This window comes from Anomalospiza imberbis, chromosome 15, assembly GCF_031753505.1.
Source record: "Anomalospiza imberbis isolate Cuckoo-Finch-1a 21T00152 chromosome 15, ASM3175350v1, whole genome shotgun sequence".
NCBI lineage: Eukaryota > Metazoa > Chordata > Aves > Passeriformes > Viduidae > Anomalospiza > Anomalospiza imberbis.
In genome coordinates, this window is record NC_089695.1 from 16820490 (window position 1) to 16833590 (window position 13101).

The following is a 13101-nucleotide window of genomic DNA, read 5'->3' on the forward strand; positions in this document are numbered from 1 at the left end:
GCACCTCCCCAGGGACAGGCCCCATGGCAGGGGGCAGGAGAGGGGCCACCAGGGCCCTGGCAGGAAGGAGGAGCTGAATTTCCAGAGCTTTTCCAAGGATAAGTAGCTGGGGAGGGGAAGGGCATCAGCTCACCCCTGGCTCAGGGAGAGACCAGCCAGGAAAACCTTTAACCATTGCATTATCCAAAGACTCCCCCCAAAAATCCACACTGGATTGTCAGCACAAGCCCCCAACTCCATCCCCAAGGGATGGAACTTTTATCCCTCCCATCTTTTTGGCTCCTTTCACTCAGGCTCTCTCCAGGATCAGACCCTGCCATGCTTCCCCTGGGATGTGCTCCCCGCAGGGCTGGAAGTGCTGTCCCTGCAGCTGCTCTGCCAAGTTTCCAGAGGGAAGGAGAGCAGGGGTGCCAGGAGGGATGAATGAACAGAGAGCAGGCTCAGGAGCCAGCCCTCCTCTGCCTTGGGTGAGCTGGGAACAAGGCACCATCCAAAGGGAACAGGCGGAGATGGACTCACAACAAACCGGGCTGCACTGAGACAGGGAGAGGAGCCTGGAACAAACCAAGAGCCAAGGAGAGATGTTCCCAGCCTGGAATGAGCCATGAAGGGCTGTTCCTTGCCTGGAATGAGCCATAGAGAGCTGTTCCCAGTCTGGAATGAGCCATGGAGAGCTGTTCCCAGTCTGGAATAAACCAAGAGCCATGGAGGGCTGTTCTCAGCCTGGAATGAGCCATGGAGAGCTGTTCCCAGTCTGGAATGAGCCAAGGAGAGCTGTTCCCAGCCTGGAATGAGCCATGGAGAGCTGTTCCCAGTCTGGAATGAGCCATGGAGAGCTGTTTCCAGCCTGGAATAAACCAAGGGCCATGGAGAGCTGTTCTCAGCCTGGAATAAGCCAAAACCATGGAGCGCTATTCCCAGCCTGGAACAATCCATGGAGAGCAGTTCCCAGCCTGGAATGAGCCATGGAGAGCTGTTCCCAGCCTGGAATAAACCAAGAGCCATGGAGGGCTGTTCTCAGCCTGGAATAAGCCAGAAACCATGGAGCGCTATTCCCAGCCTGGAACAATCCATGGAGAGCAGTTCCCAGCCTGGAACAATCCATGGAGAGCAGTTCCCAGCCTGGAACAATCCATGGAGAGCAGTTCCCAGCCTGGAACGAGCCATGGAAAGCTGTTCCCAGCCTGGAACCAGCCATGGAGTTCCCAGCACTGCTTGAGACAGGCTTTAGCTCCAGGAACTGAAGATGGTTTCTCCTGCCCAGCACTGCTGTATGTCCTGGCTGTGTGCTGGCCTGGGAATGCTCACCCAGCACCACTCCAGGGAATCCAGGCTGCTGATCCCCAGGGGCAGGCACAGCTTTGCCTGCCAGGCACAGGAGGGGATGCCAGCCCAGCCCATGCTAAGTCCCTGACCTGCCTGGCGCTGGCACGCTCGGGAATGCGCTGGCTGCTGCTGCCAAGGGCTGGAACGCTATAAATGGGAGACATTTGGAGAGAGAAAACATTAGGGAGCCAACTTTTAACTAGGCTGAAGTGCATTGGACTGTGCATGTTCTTTGTGGAGGGAGAGAGGAGGAGAGTGATGAAGGTCTTTGATGCACTGCTGCAAAAATACCGGCTGTTCCTTGTGCAAACAGAAGGAGCCCTTACTTAATAAAAAGTGTTTCTCCTCCTCCTGAGTTCCAGGATGGGAATTCACTATTCCTACACTTCTGCAAGTGGTGTTTGAGCCCGTGGCTCTGGGTGCAGTCTGGGCACAGAGGACAAAGCAGTTGCTGGTGCTTTGCAGCAGGAACCTGGCTGGAGGAAGCCGTGGGTTTTTCCCCGGCCTCAGTCACGCAGGGCCTGCCTTTCCTGATCCAGCTGCCCGAGAGTGAGATCCTGCTGATTTATTTTTGTGGGAGGGTGAAACCACAAAGTTCATTGCACACACAACTGCTCAGAATTTTGCTGAACTCCATAAACCCTGGAGGGAAAAAAGAAATCCCCAAAGTGTTGAAATAAGATTCCTGTTACGAAAGAACTATTGAGAGAGCCCTGTTTACCATCCCCGGACACACAAAACCCTGCAGCTCCTGCAGCCACAGCCTGGCTGAGCTGTCTCAGGGCTTTGCCATCAAAGAGGCCGCCCAGACCAGGCATGACCCAGGAGAGGGGGGAATCCAGGCTGGCATTCCCACCTGCTGCAGCCCTGTGCTGCTGCAGGCACGTTACTCAGCACGGCTGCTCTTTGCTCTCCACATCAGCAGGATTAAGATAACACTCACTTCACCTCTGAGAACTCCTGCCAGGAGCCTGGCTTGAATAATGGAGGAGGAGGAGGAAAAAGTGGAGGAGGAAGGGAAGGAGACAGAGGAAGGCAAGATTTGAGCTCACAGTAGTGGAAGCAAGAGGCTCATTTTAATTTTTCAGGCCTCCAACTGCCTGAAACAAGCGGATGAGAACAATTCCTCTTTGTGTGCCAGCTCCAGTCTTCAGAGCCCAGTCAATGTGGTGGATTATTTAGAACCTCTCTGACTCCCTGAGACACAGACTTTCCCCTCTGCCTGCCTCTGCCTGGCGCCTGTGTGCACACAACAGGTGAGGAACCCCCTCCAGAAGGGCCAGGCTCGGTTCCACGTGGAGATGGCAGGCACAGGCCACTGCCTGCTGCCAATTTTCTCCTGGAAGTAGGCACCACTTCAACAGACTATTTATTTTTCGGTGTTCCACACAAAGCTGTTGGCCCCAGGGCTGCAGGACTCTCTCCAAGATGACACAGCTCCAGGTGGGTCAAAGCTGAAATTTTCCAGCAAAGAACCTGAAGGAGTTGTTAAACATATGGACAAACAAGAGAAAGGGAAACACACTGGATGCACAGACAGACAGGAATGGGAGGGAGAGCCAGAGCCAATTTCAATGCTGCTTCAAATTCCCAGTTTTTCTGTCCCTGAATTGTGCAGCAAGCACGTTTAGCCCAGCCTCTGTTGTGTCTCCAGCCCTGGCCTCAAAATTAAAGCTCCGTGCAGAGAAGCAGCCAGAGAGCATCACCCTCTGCTGCAGCTCCAGCTGGGACAAGACTGAAGGGTTTGACAGCAAGGGGAAAAGCCTTGGGTAACCTCTCCCAAAGAGGGGCACCCTTGAAACATGCCAGGGGGCAACCAGGGGGGTCAGGCTCTGCTCCCAGGGACAGGAGGAGAGGGAACGGCCTCAGGCTGGGCCAGGGCAGGCTCAGGGTGGACATCAGCAGGAATTTCCCCATGGAAAGGGTGCTCAGGCACTGGAACTGCCCAGGGAGGTTTGGATCCCCATCCCCAGAGTGTCCCAGGCAGGGCTGGAGGTGGCACTTGGTGCTCTGGGCTGGGGACAAGGTGGGGATGGGGCACAGCTGGGACTTGATGGTGTCAGAGATTTTTTTCCAACCTCAGTAATTCTGGGATTCTGAGGATATGGCTGCAGCCTAAAGGCAGAAGATGCTGAGGACATGGAGTAGGACTCCATGTGGAGAGCACAGGGGGCTGGCAAGAGCAGGAAAGGTGTAAAAGGGTTGGGCTTGGGATGTTTTAGGAGTGCAGCACGACAACAGTGGCTCTCGATCACATGAAGAGCTGAAGTGACTGCCAGCTGTGCCTGGTGAACTCAGAATGACAAAGGGGGGAAAAAATGTTTCTTTCTGGGGGTTTCCACAAGAAACCACAAGAGACCAGCCAGAACCTGGTCCCTAACCAGCAGTGCCACTCCTTGCAGCCAGTGGTTTCAAGAGGATCCTTCGAAGGAACTCCCACGGGGAGCATCCCACAAGGCAGCCCTCAGTCACTGCACAGCTTCTCCACCTCTGGCAGGGCTGGAAGCATCTCTCAGGCAGGACCAGACCCTGATCCTCTCCCTCTGCCCACCACAGAAGCCACTCCCATGCCTGATCACCTTCCATGCCAGCTGACATTCCCAGCATCCCTGCAAGCACCAATCCCATTCCCTTTATTTCTTAGGGACAGCATCCATCTGCTGCCAGCAGCTCACATCTGGAATAGTGAGTGTTGTGAAAGAGCCCCAGTCCTACTGGAAGGAAATTATTCCTCCAGCCAAGGGATTTATGCAGAACTGAGTTTAGCATTTGGAGTTACAAATTTACTACAAATCCTACAGTTACAACAGGTTTTAAACTTCAGAATTGCAATTTTATCTTCCTTCATTCCTAAAAAGCTGCCCTCATGTAAATTGCCACGTGGCAGAAAATATTCCCAGAGAAAACAAGGAGGAGGAGAGGCAGAGGATCTGCAGAGCAAAACCCCTCCTGAGCACTGCTCAGCTCACTGAGCTCCTGCAGGGAGCACGAGGTGGAGCTGATCCTCAGCTTAAGAACTCTCCCCCCAATTTCAGCACCTGGAATGGTGACCCCAGAGCAGGAAAAGGCACGAGCTGAGCACTTCCCAAGGGATGAAAGCCACCACTGCATCTGCCTGAACTGCTGGCTTGGCTCAGCTGAGGGGTGAGCACTGGTCACCCAGTGAGAGTGAGGTGACAGAGAGAGGTGACAGCCTCCTGTGACAGCCTCCTGTGGGACACTGAATGGCCCTGGTGTGGCACAAGGAATGGCAACAGCCAAGCTGGCAGGAAAAGGAGGTCCTGCCACCCTTGGAAGAGAAAGGCAGGGTGGTGGTGCTTGGAAAGGCTGCTGCAGCCACGAGCTGGAAACCTGGAATTCTGCAGGACAGGGCCAGGCTTGGCTACCAAGGACAGGAAAGGGAAGGGCTCTGCAAGGCCACAGGACTCAGGCAAAGCTTCAAATGCTCCTGGCTGGAAGCTGTGGCATCACTGGGACCAGCAAGGTGGCTTTTGACATTGCTCATCCCAGCATGGGGAACGCAGCTGCTCCAGGGCAAAGGAATTTCCCCATGGAAAGGGTGCTCAGGCACTGGAACTGCCCAGGGAGGTTTGGATCCCCATCCCTGGAGGTGGCACCTGGAGGTGGCACTCGGAGCTCTGGGCTGGGGACAAGGTGGGGATGGGGCACAGCTGGGACTCTGATCTGGGAGCTCTTTTCCAACCTGAAGGATTCTGTGGAGTCAGACTCCAGCAGACTCCAGGCTTCACTCCTGGTTCAGTTTGTGTTTGGAGTGTCCTTCCTGCCTGCCTGGGGAAGGGGAGGACACTTTGCCCCGTGGCTCTGCTGTCAGCACTTATCGTGCTCGTGTTTTCCTTGGCCCTGTTCCTGAAATAATTGTTTAGCCACAATGGAAGGTGACAAATGTTTCAGCTGTGGCCCCACTGGGAATATCAGGAGAAACTCCCCAGCCACTCACACGGAGCTGCAGCATCTCCTCAGCCCAGGCTCAGCCCCACCAAGCTCCTCTCTCCCACTTGGATCCAGAAGCTTCCACGTCCCTGCCAAGGAACAGCCACTGACAGCCAAGGAGGGTGCACCAACCTTTTCCCTGCTCTTGCACAAACAAACCCTGCTCAGCCTCTGACAGGAGCATGGAAAGTGCAGCCAGAGCCACTGGGAACACTGATATTAAATGAACAAATATCCCGACCCAAACATGCATGTACTGGGATTGCTCAAGGCTGTGAGCATGAATAAATCTGGATGGGTTTGCCCGGGATAATATGAAAGACAGATTCTTGACACAGAGCTCACCTGCGACTCAAATTTCCTATTATTCCTCCAGCACATCAAAAAGATCATCAGAACTGGACCTAGGAAAAATATTTTCCCCTCTTGCTGTTTTCAGAAGCAGCTGAACCGTTTTGGTCCCACACTAATTTTGTGGGGGGCTGTGTGGAATTTTCCTTTTTTCTAACTAACCAGAGGCATGAATTATTTCCAGCATGGAAAACTTCTGCCTGAAGAGCTAAAATTGGCACAGAATCATCCAAGAGTCACACAAGAAAGGCCTCCAGCAATGGCACCAGTCAGTGCTACCAAGCCTACCTAGGGCATTTTTTTCCACTGTGCTCAGAGGATCTGTTTCACTCCTCGCCTCTCAATCCAATTTCCACTGTCCTGCACCACAAGTTTAAAATAAGGACACCAGGAAGCATGTGTGATAAGGGGGAAGGAAGGGAAAAACCACAGCTTCTTTCATTCTTTCAACAGAGCCAAAAAGGAGTGGTTGTTGTAATTATTTTTACTTTTTTTTTTGTTTTTAAAGAAAAAGCTGCAGGGAACAGCGAAGGGCAGAGATGTTTGCTTTAAACTTTCCCACCTCCACCATGATACATATCTACACGTATTTATAAAGTATCTCTGCTTCTAAAGGTGTTTTGCAGAGTGTCTGGCTCCGGCGGTGACGTTTCCCACCTCAGGAGCGTGCACAGCTCCAGCCAGGATGGAGGGGAGGGAGCACAGCCACGATTCCCCACACCCCTTCCCCAGCCCAGGGAACCAGCACAGCTGGAGGCACGGACACCCCAAAAACTGTGCTCCCCTTGCAGCAGAGAGTGGAATGAGCTTGGCCAGCAGCGTGGAGCGCCATGAAGATGAGATGCTGCAGAGAAGGAAGCACGAGTTCCATTTCCTTCCAGCCCTGGCTGCTGCCCAACAGCTGTTCCTTATTTATTTACTTTAATATTTCCTTGGTTGCACAAGCAGCTGCTCACAGCTTAACCCCTGCCTGCACCAGCACTGCCCGGGCCACCCTCCCTGGGGCTGGGGCTGTGTGACAGCAGCACCGGGCAGGGCAGGGACACCCAGGGTGCTGCCAGAGCCGTCACCTCGGCGTGCTCACAGCTCTGCTGCTGTCCTCTGGTGGGTAGGGGACAGGGCAGCACTGCTGTGAGCAGCATCTGCCCCGATCCCAGGCTTTGCAGGAGCCAGCTGAACCTGGGAAAGCCATCTGCATTCCCGGGGGCTCGCTCTGCTGGGCAGGCTGGAATTTCAGCAGTGGATTTGTGTCTGCATGCAGAGGTCCCAGCAAAGGCTTTCTCCTTCCCCTCTGGAATCCAGCCCTCGGTGATGCTCAGCCTCACATGAGAGGCTTCTGGGGGCAGAGGGTGCCCAGCTCCTCCCCTGGTGCCACAAACAGCCCAGGAAGGGCATTCCAGTGGCCCCTCTGGCAGATGCTGCCAGCCCAGAGATCCCTTTGTGCATTTTCTTTTCTCCTCTGCACAGAGCCTGTTCCAGAGCACAGTTTGTGTTTTGGCTCATAAAGCCCAGCCAGACCCCTTGGCTCATCTCCACCAAGGAGGAGGTGGAAAACACCCTTTGCCTGCTCACCCAGAGCACTGCTTTGGGCTTTCTGTAGCCCAGCCTGTCCCAATTGCCTTTCCAGCCTCCTCTCTCCCACTTCCATTTTCCTCCTGGCTCCCTCCTCCACCAGGAGGGAATTAAATCAGAATAATGGGATGGCCTGGGCTGGAAGGGACCTTACAGATCATTTAGTTCCAACGCCCTGCCATGGGCAGGGACATCTTCTACCACAGCAGCTTGCCCAGAGCTCCATCCAACCTCTTTTTGGACACTTCCAGGGATCCAGGGACCCACAGCGTCTCTGGGCACCCTGTGCCAGGGCCTCCCCACCCTCACACGGAGGGATATTTTCCTGATATCTGATCTTAACCCATTCTCTCAGTCTGAAGCCATTCCCCCTTGTCCTGTCACTTCGTGCTTCTGTAAAAAGTTCCTCTCCATCTTTCCCTTCAGGTAAAGGGAGCTGCTGCCAGGTGCCCTCTGGGCTGCCAGGGGGAGCGGGCACTTCCCCAGGCCCTGCCCCAGGGAATCAAGTCCTTTCCAGTGGCAGCCCTGCTTTGCTGTGACAGCAGCTGGGAAAGCCACAGGAATGGAATTTGGACCTAACGCTACCAAAATCCTCCCCAAAAGCAAACAACCCCCCCCCTCAATAACAAGCCCAGCAATTGCACAGATCAAGCAGAAGCCAAGAGCCCAAGTGAGGTCAGCCTCTCATCGCCCCCAGGCAGAGCCCAGGGCTGGAGGGTGCCCAGGTTTCCCTACCTGCAGGTCGAAGAACTTGCTGTACCGCCGGTAAATGACCTCCGTGGCTCCATTGGACCAGGTGACCTTGATGATGTACACCTGGAGGGAACAGAGGCAGAAATCAGAGCAGGGCACCCAAAAAAACCCCACCACGACCCAAAAAGCTGCCAGTGCAGCCCCCACTGCTGGGTGACAACCGGGGGAACACTTCAGATCAATTCAGCAGCACCACAACATAGGTAAGCCTAAATTACTGAGCCTCACTGCTGCAGCTTAACCAAATGTTTATTTCTGGTGGTGAACTGAGCTCTGTGGCCCTGGAGAGCAGCACACCTGGAATGTGGAGTGTGTAAAAACATAGCACAAATCCCTCCAGACACAGGAGTTAATAACCAAACCCTGGCTACCCCATTTAGAGCTGCAGCACCAAATCTGATGTTGGGATCCACCAGCACCAGCCTGGCTACTGCAGCTGGGACTGCAACAGCTCCAACCCCCAGGGTGAGAAACTCCACCTGTTTGGTTTTGGGTTTCTTACACTTGCTGGGGTGGAAATCAGCGTGCTGATCCTTGAAATGCCACACCATCAGCCCCAGTCACTGCAGGTTATTCACAGAGCCCACGACCAGGCTTTAACTGGGGATGGATGCAAAACAAAACACCAAACCCAGCCCATTTCATCATTAATTGTTCTGTGAAGGACAACAAGCACATCGCAGGATGAGGCAATTACTGATCTAATGTCCTCTGGTGTGTTTCACAGAAAGCAGAGACAGTCCTTGGTTAGGTGCCAGTGCAACACCCAAGTGATACAAATCTCAAATTGATAACAGATTGACTGAGCAGAACCGAGGGTATTTTTTCCCTCCTAACTCAAGTCCTATTTCCACCAGAAATTCAAGTTATCAGTTCCTTGAAGAAGGACCAAAACGTTCAGAAGCCCAGGTGAAGGGACCTGCTGGAACTTCTGCTAGCAAAGTCAAGCATCAAGGCTCTTAAAAGCCGATGTTTTGGTATTTAGAACAGAAGCCCTCAGGAGTTTCACAAGGTTTTCCCTGCTGAGATGCCCATTTTTCCAGATTCTGGAATGTGACCAACACCCTCAACCAGTATCCAAACTCAAACACCAGGATAGCACAACACTGAGTTATTTGAGTTTATCAAACCCTACTCAAATCCTGTACTGAAAATCTACCTCAAAGCTCACTCTGCTGCTCAGAGGGCTGACACAGCCTGAGCCACCAAGGTGAGGACACTCCTGAGGGGTGACAAACTCTTTCCAGTGGAATCACTTCCAAATTGAGACAGAAAATGAGGCAGCAAGAGGGATGAAGTTGTTACTGCTAAAATGCAGAACTTGTCTACTTTCAAACCAGTAATTCAAGGTCCACTTCTGTTGAACTTGGGTTGGGTTGGAAGGGACCTTAAAGATCATCCAGTGCCACCCCCTGCCATGGCAGGGACACCTCCCACTGTCCCAGGGTGATCAAACACCTGGCCTTGGGCACTTCCAGGGACCCAGGGGCAGCCACAGCTTCTCTGGGCACCCTGTGCCAGGCCCTCAGCACCCAATATCCCATCTAAACCCAGTCTCTCCATCTGGAGCCATTCCCTGCTCTGCTTTCATTCCCAAACTCTTATTTTGAGATGAACGACCCCCATCTCCTCGCTATTAACACAAGGAACACAGATGGATTCTCCAAGACAACATCTGCTCCAGCTGTGGAGGCCTGGAAGGACCACACCGTGCTCCAAGGGAGGCAGCACCCCTCCAGCAAACCAGGGGTTAACCTGGTGTTAGCACAGGTTCAAACTCCTTTACCCTCTCCCCAGGACTTGCTGCTGGGCCAGCATGAGCTCATGTGGGCTGGAAGCTCAGCTGATATCCCAGTTTTCTCAGCAGTCCCCAGCACTCCTCGGGGTTATATCACCGCTGGCTGCCTGCCTGCAGAGAGCCTTCCACTGGGGCAGCAGGAGGAGCCAACTTTCCTTCATTGTTTATTCCTACCCTGCCTTTATTTGGAGTCAACAGCTTATTAGACTGGGATTTTAATCAGGATGTGGATATACTCGAGCCAAAGTCATTCAGAGCTCTTCAGGGTAATGAAGCCACGAGGTTTGAGGGCACACCAGGCTTCCCTGTGGCCTCTGCAGCTGAGGGAAGCAGCACTTCTGCTCAGTGATGAGCTCACTGCTGTTTTGCTGAAATGCAGCTCTCCCAGGGGTCAGGAGAAGAGTTTCTTGCACATCCCTTTCCAACAGCAGAAAGGTCTCCAGGGGCATCTCCTCAACATACTTATGGAAAGCAGAGAGGATGGGGGAACCCACAGGAACAGGAGCTCCTCAGTATCTAGAAAACCCGGGCAAAGCCAACTTCCTCTCTCCTGGTGGATATTCCTCGTCCTTCCAACAGCCCCATCCCAGATCTTGGTCTCTCCCCAACATCTAATCCAGTCCCTGCTGGCTCAGAAATTAAAAAAAATAAAATAAAATAAAATAAAAAAACAAAACAAAAAAACAAACAAAAAACACCAGAAAACTGGTGCTCCCCTCACCTAACAACAAGTGTAGGTTTGGAGAGGTTTGAACAGTGCACTCAGCCACCCGGTGAATGTTTCCAGAGGACTGGACATGAGGCACTAAGCTCCCACAGACCCAAAAATCCCTTCCTCAGGTGCTTTTGGAAGCCACTCTCAATGACCAAGAGAGCTTTAAAACCACTGCACTTGGACTGAAGCAGGGAGGGGTGGCCGGATCCAGGGGGGCTTGGGCTGGGCTTCTGGCCAAAACCAACAGCTGAGCTGTCCAAATCCCAAATATCCAAATATCCAAATATCCAAATATCTGCAGCCCTTCCCGGGCCAGCTGTGGGGTCTGCACCAGGGAAGGGAAGGAGCTGAGTCAGTGAAACCCAGGAATGGTGGCTGCCCTTCCTCCCTCCCTCTGGAAAGGACACCCTGCCCTTCTCCCAGCCCTGGGAGCCTCAGTCCTGGCAGCTACAGAAGGCACAGGGACAATTTTTGAGGTGCAGGCAGATCTTGTTTAATGCCAGGTCACAGGAGCATTTCTCATGAACACCAAACCCTCTCCATGCTCCCATCCCTCGGAGGACAGAAATGGAACAGATCCTTCACAGAAAATGGAAACTTGCAGATGCAAAAGGCTAAGTACAACAGACTCCACTGGAATTGAGCTCCCAAACCCCTTGGGCTCCTTCATCACAAGGAAATGGTCACAAACCAACTACTTCAAAGTTACCTGTTGAGCAGTGTGACATCAGGACCACCAGCCACTGCCCAAGGCTCTCCTTGGTCACACTAAATGGCCCAAATGGAAATATAATCTGGAAAAAGGCCCAGGGGATCCTGCAGCCTTCCCAGTGAGTTTGGTCCCCTCCATCATCACCCAGCATTTGTCACTGCTGTCCCCTCCCCAGCACCTCTCTCAGAGGGAGAATGGGTGGAAAATGGGGCTGAAAACCTTTGGAAGGGAACTGTCAGAAAAATGACAGCTTGCTGCAAGAAATGCAAATGGCACCTGGCCAAGCGTACCAGAGCTGTCAGAGGGAGCCCGGGGGAACACTCACGGCAGGAGAGAGCCAGAGGGAGATCCAGGACATCCTCCTGGGCAGGAGGGCAGCCCAGGCAGGGAGAGAGCTCCTGGGAGGCTGCAGGAGCCAGCTCAGACACATCCAGAGCCACGGGAGTCACGGGGACAGGGGGATGAGAAGCCAGTGCGAATCTGAAAAGGGCAGCCAGAGATTTTGGGCTTTTTTTTTTTTTTCCCTTTCTTTTCCTCTTGAAGAAATGAAGCAGCACGCCCTGGGAGCAGTCAGCCACCAGAAGCGTTTTTGCAGGGGCTGCTGGAAATCCCTGGTGCTGCACCCAGCAGTGGCTCCTGGTGACTTCCACTGCCCAGAGGGACCCAGGGCACTGGAGCCATTCCCAAATCCCTGGTCCTGCCCTTCCCAAGGAGGCACAAAGTCCCACACAACAGCACGGGGAGAGAGAGCGAGGAGCTGATTCAAACTGCTGACTCGAGGCAAGGAAATTAAGACCAGATACTGAAAAAAAAAATAAAATAAAATAACAGAACCAGTTTCCCGTTCTTAAACACGAGGCCGTGTGACCTCGCAGAAGAATCACTTCTGGACTCCCTGCATAAACACACCAGGACAAGCTGGGAAGCAGCCTGGACTGCTTAAATGTGAGTAGGAAAAAGGCAGAGTGAAGGTGATGAAAACCTGGAGCTGCAGTTTCGGCTTCTCTCCTCCTACAGGACTTTTGCAAAGTTTTTCATGGAGATTTGCACGACATCCTGGCTGGGGGGGACACACATAAACCCCCCAAGAAAGGATGTGGGAGAGGGCAGCTGCCTGGGAACTCTGCCTGGCACCCAGCTGAACCAGGCAGCAAGTCCACCCCAGGCTCAGCAGCATCCAGAATCCAGGTAGAGCCCAGGAGCAGCTCGGCCATCCCAACATCAGCTCTCCTGGCACGGCACAGCCTTCCCTGGGTGGCTCTGAAGGATCCCAGAGCTGCCCTGGCACCCCTGTGCCCAGAGCTCCTCCACACAGACACAGGCAGGGTGGAGAGCAACCCCATGGTGACTTGGGAAGACACCTCCACGGCAAGGCAGGGACAGCAGAGAAGGTCCCTAGGCTCCAGCAGAGCTCCTGCAGCAGCTCCAGACATAACAGCCTCCAGCAGGGGCAGAGCTGTCTGCAGAGCTGTTTCCAAAGGCTTGGAGCCTGTGTGGTCTCGGGTCCAGGGAGACTCTGCACAATAAACCTCTCTGTGGAAAACTCCACATAATTAAAGCATCTTTCACCAGCAAAGAGGAAAGGCATCAGTCAAAAGCATCAGACTTTTGATTTCACCCACGCTACACCGACCCTGAAAGGAGGGGAGATGTGAGAGCCTCACCCTCCTTTTGGAAACCCAAAGGGGCAGAGAAACCAAAGGAGCTGAGCAATCCAGCCAAGCCAGAGTGGGTTTAATATAGAAAAGGGAGTGGGAAATTGTAAGAGGAAAAGAGAAAAAAAAAAAAAAAAAGGAGGGAGGTGGCTGGAAACAAAGAAAGTTCTTGGCACCAAGCTGCTGTGCTTGGCCCCTCTCCATCAGCCCTCGCTGCCGCAGGCCTGCGGGGCTGGGGAGGGGACATGGGGGCTCTGTGCCATGGGAT

At 53.4% G+C, this 13101-nt stretch overlaps 1 protein-coding gene across 7 annotated transcripts in view; it reads right to left on the reverse strand.

The window, feature by feature from the left end:
• The window catches only part of SH3PXD2B (SH3 and PX domains 2B), a 66305-nt gene that overhangs the window by 47967 nt on the left and 5237 nt on the right, over positions 1-13101 (reverse strand). For 6 of the 7 annotated variants that reach the window (XM_068206187.1, XM_068206182.1, XM_068206184.1 and 3 more), the window contains exon 2: positions 7936-8016. In XM_068206187.1, the coding sequence (XP_068062288.1) occupies positions 7936-8016 (81 nt within the window). Of the gene's footprint in view, positions 1-7935; positions 8017-8432; positions 8520-13101 lie in introns of those variants that run through there. The other variant, XM_068206183.1, reaches the window with a different exon arrangement.